This window comes from Triplophysa rosa, linkage group LG22 (genome assembly GCF_024868665.1).
Source record: "Triplophysa rosa linkage group LG22, Trosa_1v2, whole genome shotgun sequence".
Lineage (NCBI taxonomy): Eukaryota > Metazoa > Chordata > Actinopteri > Cypriniformes > Nemacheilidae > Triplophysa > Triplophysa rosa.
Window position 1 is genome coordinate 5,731,691 of NC_079911.1, and position 21,180 is coordinate 5,752,870.

General features: G+C 40.6%; 1 protein-coding gene across 3 annotated transcripts; it reads right to left on the minus strand.

Annotated features, from left to right (window-relative positions):
* Positions 1-349: 349 nt before the first annotated feature.
* On the minus strand, positions 350-15,751 carry antxr2b (ANTXR cell adhesion molecule 2b). Of its 3 annotated transcripts, none has more exons than XM_057321858.1 (17): positions 15,593-15,751; positions 9,993-10,064; positions 9,482-9,553; positions 9,295-9,376; positions 8,822-8,926; positions 8,160-8,228; positions 7,138-7,218; positions 6,982-7,042; positions 6,795-6,893; positions 5,913-5,982; positions 5,475-5,553; positions 5,206-5,301; positions 5,075-5,125; positions 4,901-4,996; positions 2,093-2,266; positions 1,798-1,878; positions 350-925 (listed from the first exon to the last, which is right to left on the minus strand). In XM_057321858.1, the coding sequence occupies exons 3-17, from the start codon at positions 9,544-9,546 to the stop codon at positions 887-889; spliced, it is 1,248 nt and encodes a 415-aa protein (XP_057177841.1). In that variant the 5' UTR covers positions 9,547-9,553; positions 9,993-10,064; positions 15,593-15,751; the 3' UTR covers positions 350-886. The 3 variants fall into 3 exon arrangements, with proteins under 3 accessions (XP_057177841.1, XP_057177840.1, XP_057177842.1); XM_057321857.1 differs by lacking the exon at positions 15,593-15,751 and adding an exon at positions 10,333-10,769; XM_057321859.1 differs by lacking the exons at positions 350-925; positions 1,798-1,878; positions 15,593-15,751 and adding an exon at positions 10,333-10,771 and having other exon boundaries at positions 2,136-2,282.
* Between the last annotated feature and the right edge of the window lie 5,429 nt (positions 15,752-21,180).

Sequence of the window (21,180 nt, forward strand, 5' to 3'; positions counted from 1 at the left end):
TAAATATACATTACAATAAATTTAGTTTGTTTATCTAAAAAGAATTGTCTTTTATTTTAATTAAAAATCTTCTTGTTGAGTTCCTTCCGAAGTTTGTATGGGCGCATTTACATAATAATAATCTTTTATATCTTACATTAATTGCCGAGGAAAGTAACGTTCATTAAATCCTATAATAATGTAGGAAAGGCTCATTTTGTGAACCTAAAAAAGGACACGTGGCTCTGAAGAATGATAGATGTAGAGAAAAGCCAGCTTTACAAAAAATATTTATGTATATAATAAAACCTTTTATTGATTAACAGCTATTAACTACATCATAAATCATATATATATAAATCAAATCTAATATTATAATATATTTTAATGCATTTCAGCGCTTTTTATTGACAGTTGTGTCGTTAACAATAAACTTACACAGGTAATCTACTGATTAAAACAATTTAATCAGTATAAAATAAAAACAAATAATTAAATAGAAAATAGAAATAATTACTGGAAGAAAATTTAACATCTCTACAAAATTGACTGTATTTCACTCTCTATATATACTCATAATAAGGCACAGTTTTGATTTGTGTCTCTGTTGTAAAATCAGTGTTTTTAAGAGCATGCAGACAAAGTTCAGCAGGATACATTTATACATGTAACAAATAAAAGTGTAAACTCTTATTTTGAAAAAAAAAAACTGATGTTGACATTAAAATTACAGCTTTTGTACTGTGACCATAAATTCAACAAGATGTGTCTATACTTGTCTGGAAAATAACAATACAGCCATTTATTACTAGTACGCACATATCTGAAAGTCCATCCAAGTCCAACTGCAATTGGATATTAAAAACTGATCAGAACCTCCTGAAGTGTGACACATTGGATCGGTCAATCAGTTACTTTGAACCCGGGTGAATTTGATGCATCGCCCCTAAAACACAGAAAACACATGATGAGTACATAAAAGACTACTGTGCCAAAGGACCAGCCTAAGTCAGAATCTTAAATGATATATCTTAATAAAGTTTTAAAACTAGATTTTTGACATTTTCCTCCGAATATCTGAGCAGTGCTTGCCCAGAGCAAAAACTTAATGCCAAATAAGGACACTCTAAAGATCTATGATATTTATTTTTTAAAACCCAAATGGAAAAATATGTATTTATTATTGCTTAGAACAGTTCACGTCTCTCTGTAACAAGCCACGCGATTCGTCATTCATGTCTGAGGCGCAAATGGAGCAGGTCAAATTATATATAAAATAACAGTGAAAGGATAATGAGAACAGACATGATGAAGTCGTTTAGGAATCTCTGTATCATTAAATAAAAATACTTTACAAGAAAGGCCATTTAAGCAGATATCTAACTACTGTCCACACAGTCAAACACTGCAACAGTAAGAACATTGTACCCTAGAAAAACATTGAGTTAAACTTAAACTATTGTGACATTGATACCAGTGAGAGTTTGCTCTCTGTAGTGAAGTGTAAGGCCACATCGATGACAGAAAATGACTTATTTTGTGTGTGTTTCAATGCTAATATTCAACCAAATATTAAAATTCTGTCATCATTTACTTACCCTCTTATCATTTCAAACCTATATGACTTTCTTCTGCAGAACACAAAAGAAGATATTTTGAAGGACGTTGTTAACCGAACAGCGGTTGACATAACATAACAACCCATTGACTTTGGTTTTGTGTCCATACAACAGAAGTGAATGGGTGCATCCGGTTACCAACTTTCTTTAAAATATCTTTTTATGATATCTATTCATATGCTTAACAGGACAGCCATACCTTATCATTCGCTGTAGGTCTCTTTATAGCAACTCTGTGATATTGTCGACGCAGCAATGCTAATACAGCATCAAACTGGCCCTAAATAAACAACAAAACACAACATTTCACAAATGTAAATGATTAATTGTATATAAAGTCGGCAAACCAAAGCTCCAAACTCCAAAAATGTATTAATTAAAAGACTTTCGCATGGCGCGTATGTACATTTACAAATGTAAAATATCACATAACATCCCATACAAACACTCAGAATCAGCCAACAGAATAAAGACGATGTGTTAAAAACACATACTTTAATAGGAGTGTACCACTTGTCCGGGGCCTGGGGTTGGTATATGGGAGGTGGTCTGGGTGGAGGTCTTATTACAGTCTCCTCAAACTCCTCCTCTGGCATTTTGACCACAGCGTTTTTTGCTTTCTCTAACCGCGACCCTTCTTCTGTAGAGCCCTTATCACCCCACCGAACCTATGGAGATTGCAAGCTTCAGCATACGTAATAATATCTTTCAGGCAACTCACAGAACAATTTCACCATCACCAGTGTATTAGTAGTTGAGTAAAAGACATTTGTGTTAATGATTTTTTATTTTGAAACAAATAAAGATTCACGTAACAAAAAGCACACAGTTCCGTATGAATGTACAAATGGAGATATTAAACACTTGTGCTATTGAGTGTCTCAGAGATGATGTATTTTTGTATGCAAACCCCGGAAGCGAGTTAGCATTTAAAGACTTCCGGTTCCATCGCCCCCAAAGTCTATCGCTGCGTCCGAAATCGCATACTGTGAAAGTACGTACTGAATTTAAATAAGTTCCTACCTATTGGCTGTTAAAACAGTACGTTCTATATAGTATGAGTGGGAGTAGTATGAATACATTTCGGACATACTGCGTCCGCCATGTTTTATGGTCATGCTCTTTGACCTATGACGTTTTAACAACAACCTATACGTGAATGTTAATAAAAACAAAATTTAGTCACGAGAAATTCATTTATTGGCACTTACATTAAAAACGGACATCCGCCTTTAAGTTTTCCGCTGTATTTATTTGATTTACTTTTGAAATTTGACCGTTGCTCAGCTCCCGTGGCATCATGGGCTAGATAAGTGTCCATCCGATCCACACTCACGAATCTCGGCGGAAGTAGTAGACCAGGTATTTCTCGCCTACTGTTTTTTGCATACTGAGGTATCGGACATACTACTCATGACTCATACTCATTTTCGCCTACTATATAGTATGGAAGTAGGCGATTTCGGACGCAGAATATGGGTTTTTTGAATGGGTTTTTGGCAAATCGCCTAAATAAAATAACAAAACCTCTAAATATTTTCATGCTTTAATCTATGACATAAAACACACTTGTATAACCCGCTTGTATTGTCTCTTTAAAACGGCGGTTGCTGACAAGTGTACCCGGCAGATCCCTACGCTCCACAAACGAACGACGACTTGTAGTGCCATTCCAAAAAGGGTCTGTGTCTGTTCCACATTTGTGGAATGATCTGCCCGCTGCTACAAAAGATCAGCAGATTCTGTAGCCATCTTTAAGAATCGGCTGAAAACACATCTCTTACGTCAACACCTGACCGATTAGTTCTGACTATTTCTTTTCTACTTCTATCCTTTGCTTTGTATACTTTGGTAGGCTATATGAGACCAGTTTTTTACTGCACCTATGCTTTTTGTTGTCCTTATGTTGTTCCAATTGCTTCTATTGTTTACCTCATTTGTAAGTCACTTTGGATAAAATCGTCTGCTAAATGACTTAATGTAAATGTAAGTGGTGTAAGAAGCCGACTACTTCCTTTGGCGGGGACCACTGATCTATATAAATGACTGGATTGCTCATGACGTCATTACACTGAAGCTACCACGCCGACATGTTGGTATGCCCAAACGTTCTATTAAATTAATAGGGAGTTATCACATATTAATGATAAAACAGTAACTTACCAGTCCCCGTTTTTATATCTAAAGTCTCACAGTACATTCTTACAACGCAAATGTCTTAAGCATGTAAATGGTTAATTATTTAAAGTCAGGAATTTTCCCGTCTTATTAGATATAGAGTTACGTTCATTTTCATTACAGTAGCATATGTATCAGATCAGCAGACTAACGAGACACCTCAACATATTTCAAATGTGCTTATTCTGAAATCTAAATACAGGCTGTATATGCTCTTTAAGTCACGAAGCATTATTTCTAAATACTTACACATGTGCCATTACAACAGTGTGCAATACACACTCACCTAGATACATTGATTTCTATACGTCGCTATTCTGCCCAAAATAAACATAAACATGTGAAAAAATATCTGAAGTATCAATTAATTTAAACACACATGTGAACTAAAAACGTATCGCGTGCCTAATAAAATGAAAAACGGGTTATTTTAGATCGTCATTTTGACTGTAAGTCAATGGCACTCTCTGTCAGTTGGGCATACCAAGATGGCGGCGTGATCATTTCCAGTGGCTTCACCTCCTGCCATTGGTTTAGCGTTCTAGGCGCAATCCAGTCACTTATATAGATCAGTGGCGGGGATGTTAGACGTCATCGCGCATATAAATCTCACAAATAATGCAACATGGGCACAAATCTCTAAAATCATTGTTGGGGATTCATTCACAGAGTAATTACACATTTTTAATAAAGTTTGAGAATGAGGTTTGGTGGTGGTGGTGACTTCGATATCGAGCGACCATAGTGTAGTCTGTTTATAGCATCGGGTTAGCTTTTTACTTCTGCCGATTGTATTTAGGCTTCAAAAATAGCAAATATTGTGTTAATCTGTAAAGATTATCTCGATAGACAAAACGTGTAAACATCATGAGCATTTGTTAATCACAGAGCTTATTTTTTGCGATCTTCCAAAAGTCTATGGTAAAAATGCATAGGCTTTCGGTCGAGGGAAACAGCGCGGCGCTAACTTCCGGGTAAAATACGTCATCTCTGAGGCACTCCATTATGCATATAATCATAATTTTCGTTACACGTTAATGTGTTAGCAGTTTTAAAACAACATCACATTAAACATATTTATTTACATGTTGACAAGTTAACTTTGTACATATTCTCAGATGTACCTCCATGCGTGTAATACCACCAGGGCCTCTGCCACCATAATAAGACGCATCTACTGTAGGCCATTTCTTCTTTGGCAGAGGATCCACCTCAGGTTCCTTTAAAACAAACAGCAAGTGTTTCAAGAACTCATAAGATATCTGATTTATATGTAATATATTGTATAAAACACCTACCGGTATTGGTCTTGGGGGTGGAGGGCGAGATGGGGGCGGATCCCTGATCACCTGTCATAGGTGAAACAAAACAGAATATTACTATTTTATGAAAACACCTTCATCCACATGTGTGTATCTCCAGCACTCACCACAGTACAACAGAGAGGCCAGAACCACCAGAGCACAACTAGACCCACCAGCACCAGCAGTACCAGAATAACAATGGCCACCACCAGCCCATCAGACTGTGAATATTATAAACCATAACCTTGATTATTGTTGTCGTTTTTTCCATTTTTGCTTTATTTCTATTATGTGCGTGTTTAAAAAGAGAATAAAACAGAATATTAAGTGGGGGGTTTAATTAGACGGCAAAATAAATCCCCTGTTTGCTCAAAAGTTATTACTGTATACTTACACATGTGGTGGCATATATCGTGATTGGACTTGAAATGAAAGACTGTCCATTATTCAGACTAATGAGCACATCGATTGAGCTGTTGAGAGAAAGAATATTTTCTTTAGAACAAGATAAACAGCGTTTAAAGGGTCTCTTTTATCTGGTTGTTCAAAGGCTTGGCAACAAAGAAAAAGTAAACGAAAAAATGTTGGGTTGTTTTGTAAGACGGTGCACTATGGGAAACAAAACTGTTCTTTGTTTCTACGACACTGCCCTGCCCTGTGACTGCGCCTTATCAGTTGACTATTAGCTGAGCTATAAACAGAAACCCAGATAGAAACCCCGGGGAAAAAGATGGCGAACTCTCATTCTCTTTGCATGCCTGCTTATACCAGCTGTAGCTCCGTGAATGGAGAGCTACTGTTCTCAGAAACAAGCTGGAGGAATGCCACTTACTGGCTGACCTCGGTCAATACTGGAGCTGGACACAGCACATAATCATCCCTCACTATACTCGGCCTCTCATCTAGAAGGAAGAGAGAGCGGCGTGAGACTGTTGTAAAATGCCAAATGCAGACAAAAACACATTCTGCCATCATTTACTGACATTTATGATGTTCTTAACCAAAATGACTTTCTTTTGTTCTAGACTGTGAGATATTTTTAAGAATGTACTGGCTGCTCTTTTCCATATAATGAAAGTGAATGGGGACTGGAGCTGACAAGCTTTAGAATGCCTATAAAGCACTATCAAAGTAACACATTCAACCTGTTCTCCATACTCCAAATCATCTGAAGATATATGATAGCTTTTGGTGGCTTTTTTTCTGAAAATATGTCTTCAATCAAATACGTCGCCAATGAGGTTTTGGTCACGAGACACGTAACATCAGTTGGTTCTTATAATGTGACATTTATGTAATCTGTGCAACTTTTGTTAGTAAATAACAAACTAAATTTGTCTTTGTTTCTGACACATAGCCTTTGCATGGTTTAGAATATAGCTCAGGATTCATATAGACTAATGTTATCATATATTTATGGTGCTTTTTTATGAGTTTGGAGCTTGACAGCTTCAGTCATCATTTACTTTTATCATATTGACAGTACATCCTTCAACATATTTCCTTTAAGGCTTCACAAAATAAAGTTATACAGGTTTGGAATGTCAATGACTTTCCACCTTTGTGTGAACTGTGCCTTTAAGAATGTGCCTGCATTGCCAACCTGACAACGGTCAATTACATGTCTTGTTTTGGAGTCCATCTGTCTTGATGTGGTGTCTCACTGTCACCATGCGTGCAACAGGATTTAAATGCAATGTATGGAAAGTCTTACTATAGGGCTCCTGTTGATTGGCAGATATCGTACAGACCACGCCCTCTGAGGTTCTGCCCTGTGTGAAGCCCCTTCCCCTCAGAACAATGTTGAATGTTTCTAAAACACAATTTTGAGACATACAGTAAGTTAGCCATGAACACGGTTTCAAAAGAAAGACATGAATCTAACATGTTTTATGTTTTACCATTCACACAAATGCTGGAGGGCTCGAGGTTAAAAATCTCTATACATGATTTCTGTAGAATCTGTAAACATAAATTCAAGTCAGTTAGAAGACAGCAAACCACAAGTATTCTGCATGCTTTAAATGTCATTTTTGTTTACTTATGCCCAGCCTCACCGAATTTACGATGGTTTTGAGTGCTTGGAATCCATCCACGACTGGGAACACTTGATCTTTGCTGTCTGCAATATCTACGAGCTGATCATAAAAATATGTAACATTTACAGAGAAACCAAATTCATAATTATGAATATTCATAGAATAGCAAATATACTACAGCTGGTATGCAGTTGGTAGCTGGCTCATTGCTCATTGCTGATGGTCTTGCAACAACTGATGATCAGCTATCATGTTCTTTTTGAACAGCGTTTGTAGCCATTGATGTTTGAAGCAACCTCACTAACTTTCCCAGGCCCAAATTGATGCTAATGTAACATGAGCAGGATGTGCACGCTGCAAAATCCAATTATTTCATCATCCCTCTCAGACATGCCCATCCACCAGAGTCAATATAAAGACACCCTCTGTTCACTGTTACTAATGCACAGAAACATCCTCATGAAAACAATATTCCCATGACAGCCATAATAAACTACACATCAACAGCCTGTCAAGATTTTCCAAGTGTCTTTAACTATGTTGCTATGTGGTTGCTAGGGTGTTGGGGTGGGTTGCTCGGGCACAGTATATGATATTGTATTGTTTCTATCAGATAAAAGTTCAATCCTTAGGTAAAGTAATAGCACACCTCTTCTCAAGAACTTGAGATATCACTATCATCTGTAACGACTTATATTTACATGAGGTTTTGTTCAAATCCCAGTAATGCTAGCCTTAGTAAACACTATTGAAAAACGTCATATACATGTTAAGAATAGACAGTTTCAGCGGCAACAACATAAACAAACGTTATGTGGCCCAAACTTAACTTCCGGTAGACCTCCGCAAAGAATCTATACTATTGAGAAGTTTTAATTTAAATTAATACAATTCATATACAATAAAATAATTTAATTAATTTAAATATAAAATAAATTGTTATATTATAACCAAACACAGACCAGATGTTAACTTCAGGCCAGGCATGTGCGTCCAATGAAACCGTCTATAGTGTAAACAAGAATCTAGAAAAATTGTACCTGGTTTGCATCAAAGTCCTTCACGCCAACGCAGTACACCCGTGCACCATAATGTCTGGCCTGATCAGCCTGAGTGAGCAAATGAAATGAATATATTAAATACTTAATGCCCCGGTTTCACAGATAATGCTTAAGACTAGTCCCAGACTAAAATGAATTTTGAGCTGTCTCAACTGAAAATAACATATGTCAGTGCCATTGTTTTGTCAGTAATGTTGTTTTCTAAGGCATTTTAATAAAAGTGACTTAAATAGCCTAAATTGACTAAGGCATAGTCCTGGCTTAGGCTAAGCCTTGTCTTTGAAACCGGGCCAATAACTGATGACTTATCATTTTTAAATCTAAAACCTTTTCCAAAAAAAAGATTTTGCGTTTGAAATGTAAAGAAACTACAAGAATAGGATGACTGATTGATTTTATGTTATCACAATAGTTGTGCTTGTGATAAACCTCTCCATGTGCTATGTTAAATGTCCCACGACTGAAAATATTGTTGATGTCAGACAGAACATAATTTCAGAAAACAAAAAAGCATTTTCTTTATTATTAAATCATTTTTACTGACTAGACACAAAGGGCGACCAAGAGTAATGATTTGTGAAAAAAAATCATGAAATATGGAGATGACTTTTCCACCCGACAATGATGATATGTTGTTTTACCTCTTTCACAGCGAGTTCATGAGGATACATTTCCAGCTTCCCATCAGTCAGTGCAATAATGATGCTGGATGATCTTGTGCGCTGAGAGGTCATTTGTTCCAATGCCTAAAACAGTGTTCAACTTCATTTACTATACCTTTTGATACATACTGCATGGTCAAAATATGTGTAAAATATATCAATATGTGGTTGTAGAGCATTTTATTTTAAAATCATGGCATAGGGAGCTGGTCCTCGCTTTGTAGCTACAACAGCTTCCGCTCTTCTGGATGGCTTTCCATTAGATGCTACATGGCTTCATTTGCTTCCATTTAGACCCAGAAGCATCAGTGGGGTGAGGCATTGATGCTGGCTCAGATACAGCGGTCTAATTAATCCAAAAGTGATCACGGGGCATTTTAAAAAAGCAGAATACCAGCAGTGCAATACTATGCTGTTAATGAAAATACAAAAGTAGATGGTATTACATTTACCTTTTTCAACCCCTCGTGCATGTAGGTCTCACCAGCAGGTCTGATCTTGCTCAACCTTTGAAGACCATTATCTATAGCTGCCCTAAAAAGCCATAGCAGTCATTTTAACTGCTATGTATCTGTGGCACAGTAAACATGTAATAACAATGCGGCAGAAGTATTTACAATAGACTAAATGAAATCACACCTGTCTCCAGTGAGAGGCAGGATTACTTCTGCATTTGAAGAAAACACTATGAACGATACTCTCATCTTCGGGCTAAGCAAACAGAAACAATCAATGTATTATGAGAAGCACAACAGCATAGTAAAATCAAATTTACCCTCTGGGTGGGTATGTAAAATGACATGTTTCTAATAGTGTATACACTGAAACGATTTAGTAGGGCAGTATTTAGTGAAAATGACTACTGTGACACAATTTGTGGTTAAATATTTTGCCATTATGCCCAAACCTGCATGAACTAGGTCACCATACCACACACTAATCCAAACACGCATCACACACAGACTGAAGTTAAACATAGTCATCTACAATTAAATGTAAATTTAGTTCAACACATGTTCAAGAGGTTGGAATTCAAGAAAGTGGTTTATAGGAGGGAGGATATGGTTGTGGTGGTGTGGAAGCTCTATAACCCATTCAATAACTTAATATGTGTTAATTCTTCATAAAAATACAATTGAACGTTTCTTACCTTACAAAGCGATTCGTCAATTGCTCCACAAATCCATATATCTCCAGCCAGTTCTCAGACACACTGCCTGACCTAGAATGAGGATGAAGGTTTGGGGCTTTTAGAAGATAAACAGTGCCATATAAGGGATCTCGAGAACTATAAGATGGCTAGGGGAAAAAGGCATCTAAAAATACCAGAGCTGATAGTGTGGTCTCATTTGAGTTATTCTTCATATTATTATTAATATTTGTAAATATACAGAAACGGAGCATAGAGAGACAGAGAGAATCGTTTCATATAAATATACACCCTATAAAACACAGAGGTATATAACTCATTTACATCCTGTCAAACTCACCGATCCAATACAAAATATAAATCAAAGGCGCCATGGCAATCTTCTCCATTTCCAAATAAAGTCAGAGAAGAAATGCAGAAAAGTTGAAGAGCCCATGCCGCTGTTGTCCATCTCGCTTTAGCCGCATGACTGCTGTCTCCTCTCATTCCTGTCATTTATTCGCTTCTTTATCATAGAAACGCTTGAAATTCGTACAAGTAATCCAGATGACGCGCGTGAACGGTGCGCACCGTTGTTTATTCCCGCATGACAACGCGCGCGCTAACAACAAATCAATCCATTCACTCCTGCTACAGTGGCTTAAAAATGTACTTCTTTCTTTTCCAAAAGAATAATCTCTTCCACTTGACATTCATTTCATTCCGTGAAAGTTTGTGATCGAAGCGGGTAGGTTTACATTGCACATGAACTATTGATTCAACGCGCATGCGCGGACCAGGCAGCCGTGTATAAGAGCTCAAGTGGTTGCGCTCAGATCTGAACACAGAATAAACAAAGACTGGAAATACTTCTGCTGGGACTAAGGAAATAATTTCTCTCTAGGATTTTATTTTATTCTGATTGTTTACCTGGAGGGTTCAGGTCGAATCAAGGAAGATCGTTATGATTTTTTTGAACGTTATTACTTTGCCTGCTATAATTTATTAGAATTGACTTAAGACTAATGATCATTATATGAATAATTTAGGACTCCTTCACCCCATAGAGAGGCGTGTGGTCACATTGCATGGGAAAATTTGTCAAAACGGAAACCTGCTGTTTACTGTTGAAAAAAAAAACATAATTTTACATTTTACTGTATTTAAAATGTATTAAAATATATCTCGGTTCAGAAATTAAGTAATTAAATAATAATGTGTACAAAAAATGCTCAATTTAATACACATCAGCCGAGGCATGACACTTGTTTATAAAAATATCCTTGTCCTGAGAACACACTAGTACTTTTCAATTAAAATTAAAGTATTCCAGTGGTTTCATTGTGTCCCAACTACAAAAATATGATGTTGGAATTTGTATTTCAAATATGTGATCTCTTTTATTATTCAGGTGGACCCTACTGTTCCCAGCCCATTGTCTGCAAATGATTCAGTCAGCTAGGAACAAAAAAGAAGAAATACAAGCGAATGAGGAATGACCACTTTTATGCATTATTTATTTACAGTTACAAAATATAAATGAAATATATTCATTATTCAAAATGACTATTTTTCAAATTTGGAAATAATAGAAAACCTATCAAAACTATGAAATTACACAAAAGGAAGTATAACATTATCTAGAAACCAAAATTGGTAATCAAATCACAACTCTTATTACAAGAAAATTAGAAATGTATTTTCTGCTTTACACATACTATTTTAATACACATGTTGATTATAAAATGTTTAAGAAAGAAATAAAATTCTTCTGTTTTGTGTTTCCGGTTTTGGTTGCTTTGAATGCAAACAGAGCTTTCTCTTTGTATTCCCTCTGCTGGCAAATTAGAGATTTCTCTCCGCAGAGAAACCTGCCTCTGCAGCAGAAAGCAATTTATTAAGCTCACGCTCTGAAAAACAAACCTTCCACACACTTCCACAATTCTGCAAGAGAGCTGGAGAAGCGCAGGAAAAAATTTAAGTATACTGTTATTTGTAAAATGTGTATAATGTTATCTTTTAAATGTGCCAATTGTATTCTGCACTGTCTGGGGCTTGCTCCCAAGCTATTCACTCACCACGGCACATGTGCTATTGGTGATGTGACAATAAAAGTGATTTGATAAACAAGCAGGTTCGAAAACAGTAAGCACCAAAAGAAGACGCTCACTTATAAGAGAAACAGATGAGAGTGATGGCGGGGAACTTTCACCTTTTTACACCCATGGAGATGAAAAGGTATCAGTGAAAAGGTTTTGTATTAATGGAGTGAATAAACATTCACAATCTTTCAACGGGGGCAGAAATTCTCAGTATGGTCTGACACAATGCCATGGGAACCAAACAGCAGATCCAGACAGCCAGGATTTGAAGTACAATTGTGATTGAGTCTGTGTCCACCAATAGAGGCTTGTGGGAAAAGTGTTTCCACACAACCTTGCATCCCACTTGTAACTTCAGATTTTTCAACAACCTCATGCCAACCCAGACAACTACTCATCCTTTAAAACTAATAGCCCTCAAGTGCTCAACTTCCAGTCACTCGTTTGTGACCAGTCTCACCACAAGAGGGCGCTAGAGGCCAGAACTTTATTTAAGTAATGTGTACCAGTAAGATTTAATGGCGTTCCATTGCTTTCCATCCCACCATCAGAACCCAACACATTACAGTAGAGACCATTATATTTTTCTTTAAAAACAAATAACAAATACTATTTTAATTCTATTATATTAAATCCATTAGAGTTTTTGCAATGACTTCTTTTGTTTTTTATTTATTACAATTATCATCATTAGTATTTTGATAGGAACTCAGTAACAATCTTAATGTAATAGTGAAAGTGACCTATTTGTCAGATATGGTGACCCATACCCGAAATGTACACACAAAACAACTTCTTAACTATTGCTGACAACTTTCTGTTTGAATGCAGGTATCGTATAGTGAAGCACAGTAGAATACTCCACCATGCCCAACATTAAACCCACGGTCTGCTAGAAAAATATTTTCAGGTTACAGGTTTTTCGTCTATGGACATCATCATCTTCTCTCGTTTACGCGGTACTTCTGACACTGGCTTGCCTTTCTGATAATCGAGGTGAATTGTAGGAGCCCAGTTTACAGACTCAACATTGTTTAAAGCACTAGGGCGGCCTAAAGAGAACAACACTGTAGCAATAAGTCTGCACCCTCGAAACTGCAGTGACCTGTGCAAACCAGAGCAGACTTGCGACACACTTTAATCGCTCCGTCACGAAGTCACGTGATTCTTGGAGCTTTTAATAATTCCAAACTATCAGTCTGTTTTAATGGGTTTAAACAGCACAGAAGGAAGCAGTGACTGAATTGTCTGAAAGTAATTTCGTAAGTATTGACTGAAAGACGGCTGACTTTCTAAAATGCTTAACAAGGTTTAACATACCTAAACAACGACCAGGGAAACCAAAATTTCTATCAAGCCTTACTTGTAATAAACACTAGCTGCTCTTCAAAGAATGAGCCCTTATTAACTGGATAATGTGAAAAATTTTGCGTTACTCCATTATAAGGAAACAGTTTAACGTGCCGAAATGATGGCACAGAAAACCAAATTTCTATGAAACCTTAATTGTATAAACACTAGCTGCTGTTAAAAGAACACTGGAATCGAGTTAGCATTTTAGCACTTCCGGTTCCATCACCCCAAAGTCTATGGTTTTTTTTTAATGGGTTTTCGGTAAATCGCCTGAAACAAGGTCTATGGTTAACAAAACCTCTGAAAATTTTCACGTTTTAATCTATGACAAAACATACCAGGTTGTGATTTTTTAAAGATTCATTGCATCTTAAAAATGGCGGTTGCTAACAAGTTGCTAAAAGCGACTATTCCTTTGGTGGGGACGTTAGACGTCATCGTGCATATAAATCTCACAAATAATGCAACATGGGCACAAATCTCTAAAAAGGTGGATGCAGATTAATTACTTACCAGGGATTTTTTTATATATAGGACAGTGGAGAGCAGACAGGAAAGCATTGGATGTAGAGACAGGGGTGAGGGACAGGCAAATCACGCTCGAGATGGGAATCGAACTCAAGTCAGGCCGCAAGTGCACTGGCACTATATGTCGCTGCACTAACCACAGGGCTATCGTCGCCGACATAGGGGAACACATTTTTAATAAAGTTTGAAAGAGTTGTCGGATTGGTGCTGGTGACGTTGATATCGAGCGACCTTGTGTGTCTGTTTATGGCATCGTGTTAGCTTTTTACTTCTGCCAATTGTATTTCGGCTTCAAAAGTAACAAATATGGTATTAATTTGTAAAGATTATCTTGATAGACAAAACGTGTAAAAATCATAGACCTTTGTTAATCACAGATCTTATTTTTTGCAAACTTTCAAAAGTCTATGGGACAAATGCATAGGCTTTCAGTTGAGGGAACCAGCGCGGCGCTTACTTCCGGGTTAGCCTACAAAAATACATCGGCTGCGTCCAAATATGCCCACTTGCGGTCTTTACACTTGACTACTTTCATGACGTATTTCCTGTTTTTGGCCCAAGTGTTCTAGTGGGCGTGAAGATCCCAAGTGAGCATGTAGTATTTCTAACCTGATGGGACACACTTAATTAGCAAGTGCAAACATGTAACGTTAATTAATGTGGTGTTTCTTATTATGTGATAAAACAGTTACAAAATACATAACTCTGAAGTTTTCACCAATAAAATGTGAAACACTACGTTTTACTACAAAATTATATGTAATATCTAATTATATAGTCAAGACAAGTCAGATTTATTTTTATAGCGCTTTATTTGTATTGTATCAAAGCAGCTGTACCCAAAAAAACAAAAACAAAAGAAAACAAAAGTGTTAGCCAAACATAGAATAAATAACCTAAAAGTAGTAGTATAACTTACACTGGAAAACTTTACGCAACATCTCACAAGACCCGAGCAAAAAGTCTCATGATTCATATCCAGAACATGATGCATGATGGAATACACTTAGCCCTGAATACCGTTCGGAAGCGGTATTCAAGATAGTGTGGGTTTAGTGTGCGTTAAGGGCATTGCACTTTGGCGTTTTTAAGACATTGGACAGACTTGCGATCTTACTTCCTGTCGCATGCACGCGCTCTTAAGTGGCCAAGACCCCAAGTGGGGGTATTTGGACGCAGCCATCATCTCTGAGGTACTGGATAAAGCCCTCCATGACACAAGTTACTTCCACATTCCATTTTTCCAACGGACGTCTATGTAAGTGTCGCAACTCTGTTTTTCAACGGCTCTGTAGCGGACAACCTACGTATATCGGCCCATAAGCAGATGCTAATGTAACGCGCGTCATAATCTAAAACCAGGCCCACTGGGGGGAAAACAAGCCAACTCTCTCCTTTTATATTTTCTGATGGGGAAGCTGCTTGTTTGTCATTTCTGATTTATAACAAGAACAGAACAATGTTTAAAAACTGCTATGTGACAAGGTTTACATTAAGTTTTTTTTTAAAAAATAACAAGCTGTTATTAGCTACGGCAAACATAACTTTACTGTATAGATGCTTCATTCATTCTAAAAAATGCTACAGCTTAGCTTACAGAAATATAACATAAAACTGACATTCGGATGTTTGACTTACCAGTGACAAAATGTTTACTGCACACGTAGGCATACTGAGTGACAGGATCCCAATTCACTGCGGTCAAGCCAGCCGCGGTTTGAAAATACACGGTCAAGCCAGCCGCTGTTTAGGTTCAGATGCGCGCTTATTGAGTGGTTTACGGTACATTACAGGAACACCGCTTGTAAAGCTTTATTTAAATGTAGATGATCCGCGTCTCTTGTCAATAACATATTTCTTGTTTTACGTTTAGTATATCTCGTTTTTGTCGTAATTTATGCAGGTTTTTTTCTCCGAATGTTTGCATTATGATTGCTGTAACGTTATATTGTGAAACCAATGTCTCTGTCTGTATCTTAAATATGTATTATTTTAATGCCTTCTAGACCTTTGTCCTGCTAATAAAACTGTTTATGCAGTTTGCAATTACAGTACCCATGGATTTGAACAGATTTAATTACAGTATGTTTTTTGAAAGCATTTTGTTTGAAAAATATTATTCCAATATAATTGACTATACAAACATTATTTCTCATAAGTAGAAAAAACTGATGGTGGGTTTCTATAGGGGCCATCCCACACTATATGCACACCATATATGGACTTATTTTACTGTAGCATTTTGGAGAAATACACATTTTTCCACTTCAAATGCCTATAGAAACATTATTTCTAATAAGTAGAAAAAACTGATGATGGATTTCTGTAGGGGCCATCCCACACTATATGCACACCATATATGGACTTATTTTACTGTAGCGTTTTGGAGAAATACACATTTTTCCACTTCAAATGCCTATAGAAACATTATTTCTAATAAGTAGAAAAAACTGATGATGGATTTCTGTAGGGGCCATCCCACACTATATGCACACCATATATGGACTTATTTTACTGTAGCGTTTTGGAGAAATACACATTTTTCCACTTCAAATGCCTATAGAAACATTATTTCTAATAAGTAGAAAAAACTGATGATGGATTTCTGTAGGGGCCATCCCACACTATATGCACACCATATATGGACTTATTTTACTGTAGCGTTTTGGAGAAATACACATTTTTCCACTTCAAATGCCTATAGAAACATTATTTCTAATAAGTAGAAAAAACTGATGATGGATTTCTGTAGGGGCCATCCCACACTATATGCACACCATATATGGACTTATTTTACTGTAGCGTTTTGGAGAAATACACATTTTTCCACTTCAAATGCCTATAGAAACATTATTTCTAATAAGTAGAAAAAACTGATGATGGATTTCTGTAGGGGCCATCCCACACTATATGCACACCATATATGGACTTATTTTACTGTAGCGTTTTGGAGAAATACACATTTTTCCACTTCAAATGCCTATAGAAACATTATTTCTAATAAGTAGAAAAGACTGATCGTCTGTTTCTGTAGGGGCCATCCCACACAAAGGCCTGTAGAACAGTAAAAAGAAATGTCTTGGTTACGGATGTAACCTCGGTTCCCTTTCTTGTCGGTCTCTCGACGTTGTGCCGAACCGACAGAATGGGAGAGTCTGTTTACTCTGCGTGCGGTCCAAGTAGAGGCGCCGTGCGCGTACTGGACACAACACGGATAGGTTGGGTCTTCCTCCCCGGTGGGGAGCGCCTGCAGGTTCACCACCTGGTCTCTCGGGAGAGTGGTGGGAACCTCGGGCATGTAGCCGGGGTGGGGTCTCAAGATAACGTGAGAATCCCGGCCCCAAGTTCTAGGCAATCTGTGGACACGGAGGGTGCTTGTAGATCCCCTACCCTCTTGGAGGTGAGAGCCCTGCGGAAAGCCGTCTTATCAAGACTGAGAAAGAGCGGCAACCCCGAGAGGCTCGAAGGGGGCGGGGCCTCTTGAGGCCCGCCACCTAGGTCGCAAGAGGGTACGGAGCGCAGATAAGGTGGTCACCCTCTCGCGCCCCTTAGGAACCTAATGACCAGGTCGTGCTGTCCCAGAGGCTACCCAGCACTTGGGTCATGATGAGCGGCCGTAGCGGCTACATACATTCCCAGTGTGGAGGGGGAGACGTTACTCCCCAGTCTCTCTTGAGGAAGGGACAGCTCGTATCCGACCGAGCAACTCCGCGGGTCTTCTCGCCGAGAAGAGCCCCAGGACGAGAAGAGGCGCCACCTATGGGCGTATAGCCACCCAGTGGCCGAAGCCCTAGCCTGAGTGATGTCCCAACCAGACCGGGGGTGGGTCACTCAGGATCTCCTCGTCCACTGCCTCTGGGAGGCTGCGTGAGTGCGGGCTTCCTCGTCGCGGGTCTCGCGCCCCCCACGGGGGGTGAGCGGGGCCGCTCATAAGGACAGAGTCGAGTTCCATACAGAGAAAGAGGACGCTCTGCACCGGGGAGAGCTTGCTCTTCTCAGTTGACCTGTAGCCCCACCGATCTAGGTGCCGGAGCACCAGGTCCCTGTGTGTGCACAACAGATCTCGAGAGTGCGCCAAGCTGAGCCAGTCATCAAGATAGTTTAGTACACGCACACCTCCTTCCCTAAGGGGAAGGAGGGCGGCTTCCACGACCTTCGTAAAGACTCGTGCAGACAGGGACAGACCGAAGGGGAGGACCCTGGCCGATGTCGAGGGAGGATCGAGACATGAAGTACGCGTCCTTCAGGTTGATTGCCATGAACCAGTCCTGACACCTGACGGTCGTCAGGATGCACTTCTGCGTGATCAACCTGAAAGGCAGCTATTGTGTAGGTGCCTGTTCAGAACACACAGACCCAAGATAGAGCGCAACCCCCCGCCTTTCTTGGGGACAATGAATTACAGGCTGTAAAACCCGTTGAACATCTCGGCTGGTGAGACGGGCTCGATCACGCCCTTCGCCAGAAGGGTGGCGACCTCGGCCCGAAGTACGGAAACATCCTAGCCTCTGACTGAGGTATATCAGATGCCCTGAAACTTGAGCGGGCGTGAGGCGACTGGATCGCGTAGCCGAGATGGATCGTCTTTCCTAGCCAGCCTGACAGCCTGGGAAGTCGGACAGGCTCCCAGAAATGAGACGGGGACTAAAGGTACGATCTTTTTCATCGTCCCCCGGGGGGTGGTTCGATGGCTAGCCGTACGGATTCCTTGCCGGGGGAGGTCCCCCGGGGAGGAGATCGGCGCTGCTGTTTTTCCTGCCTGGCGACTGCGCAGCTCAACGCACTGTCTGACTGAGAGTGCTGAGGGCTGGTGTTTATACTCGACATTGCACTTCGCCATGACGCAACTTCTAGTTTACCGTTCACCATCGTGCAGAGGGTGAGAGCGGCTGTGGTAACCCAGAGAGAGAGAGGAAACTCTCCTTTTTTGAGAGTAAGTGGGCGCTAGCCCCCCGGAGGGGGCCAGCAGATGGAGAGACGGGGCAGGATCCGTCCCTATCCGACTTCCCATCGATGTGGCTGGGGTCGGGCCCAATGGTAGCCTCGATCCCCCTGAGGTCTTCCCATGAGGGCCGCTTCGCCGCGGCTGCTGATGGGGCGATGGTCTCTTCTTCGCTGTCTCCTCCAGGGGGGGCCGCCTGAGTGGGGGGGCGCCAGAGCTGGAGGGCGTCGAAGAGGACCAGGGCTGCTGGGAAGCAGGCAGTGCACGGGACTCGACGGCTGAGGCGGCCGAGTCGCGGCACGGAGGACTGCTTCTTTACTGTCGAGAACCCTCCGGGGGAGGCAGCGTGCGGGTCTCGCGCCCCCGACGGGCGGGGGGTTAGAGGGGCCGCTGCGACTCGACAGTAACACCAACCAGCCCCCCCTTGCGAGACGGGTGCGTCGAGAATGCGGACCTTCTCAGCGCTACTCATCTGCGCAAGGATCGGCCAGAGGAGTTTCTCATGGACCACAAGTGTGGACATCGTCCGACCCAGGGCCCGCGTGGTCACCTTGGTCGCCCGTAGAGCTAGGTCGGTGGCGGCGCGGAGTTCCTGCATACGCGCTGGGTCGGTCTTACCCTCGTGGAGCTCTCTCAACACCGAAATGCCGAGACCCCACATGCTTTGGACGGGAGTCTAGGTCGAGCCCCCCCCTCCACCTGGGGCATACTCCACCTGGGGGACAACGGCGTATCCTCCAGCTGTCTCAACCTCGAGGGAAGAGAGGGTGACGGAACTTTGTTTGATGTGAAACGTGCCGGAAAGGGGCGTTCCAGGTCTTACTAAGTTCCTCATGCACTTCCGGTAAACACGGCACTGGGGGTGGGCGCGGCTCCAACCGAGGTGCCATATAGCCAGCCGCGAGCGCACTCACGGCGGCCCGGAAAAGCATGGCTGACATTTCGACGTCCGCTTCTTCCTGGGCTCGACCCCCCAAGGGAGGGAGCCCGAGGAATCGTCGGAGTTGGATGGCAGTACGTCACCCCCCGATGTTGCAAGAGACATCTCATCATCACGCATCGTGTCCTAATATGTGATTGAGGAATAAGACGGCGGACCATCTCCTGGGGAACGGTCAGACGAGCGAGACGAGGTGTGAACGGTCCGTGAGCCAGTGGCTGGCGGATTATCGCTCACAGTAATCCTCATATTACCCTCGCTGCTTGCCGTAGCGGAACGGAACGGGGAGCAAACGAGGTGGTGGCTGAGTCCCGTGGGAACACAGCCACCCGTGACGCAACGTCTGAATCATCACCGTATGCAGTGCGGGCAGGATGTATCCACAACGTCTGCCCCAGCGTACTGGAAGCAGGCATCGTGTCCGTCCCCCTCCTCGATGAGTGTGTTGCACCCATGAGAACAGCGGGACATGCCACGCTGGAGAAATTTGCTCTTTTAGAAAGGAATTTTGCTCGAACACCTCCGGAGCTGCCGAGACGCCCAGGGGAGAGTCACTGCAGGAAGGGACCGTCCGCTGTCCACGTCGTAGATTCCAGCAGAAAAATGATCACCAAAGATCGTAGAGAAGCTCATCAGATGCGTAGGCTCTGAAGAACAAAAGGTGAATGAATGAGCACGCCGGCTTCCCTCTTATACCCGGACATCCGGGGAGGAGCCCAGCATGCAAATTTCATTCGCCAATTTTCATTGGCCTTTTCTAAATACTCAGAAGATGATAGGTTCTCAAGACAAACCCCATTCTGTCGGTTCGACACAACGTCGAGAGACCGACAGAAAGGGAACCGAGGTTACATCCGTAACCAAGACGTTTTCTTTTTACTTTTCTACAGGCCTTTGAAGTAGAAAAATGCATATTTCTCCAAAATGAGAAAAACAAGTCCATATATGGTGTGCATATCGTGTGGGATGTCCCCTACAGATATTCCATCATCAGTTTTTTCTACTTATTAGAAATAATGTTTCTACAGGCTTTTGAAGTGGAGAAATGTGTATTTCTCCAAAATGCTACAGTAAAATAAGTCCATATATGGTGTGCATATAGTGTGGGATGGCCCCTACAGAAATCCACATCAGTTTTTTCTACTTATTAGAAATAATGTTTCTATAGGCATTTGAAGTTGAAGAAATGTGTTTTCTCCAAAACGCTACAGTAAAATAAGTCCATATATGGTGTGCATATAGTGTGGGATGGCCCCTACAGAAATCCATCATCAGTTTTTTCTACTTATTAGAAATAATGTTTCTATAGGCATTTGAAGTTGAAAAATGTGTATTTCTCCAAAA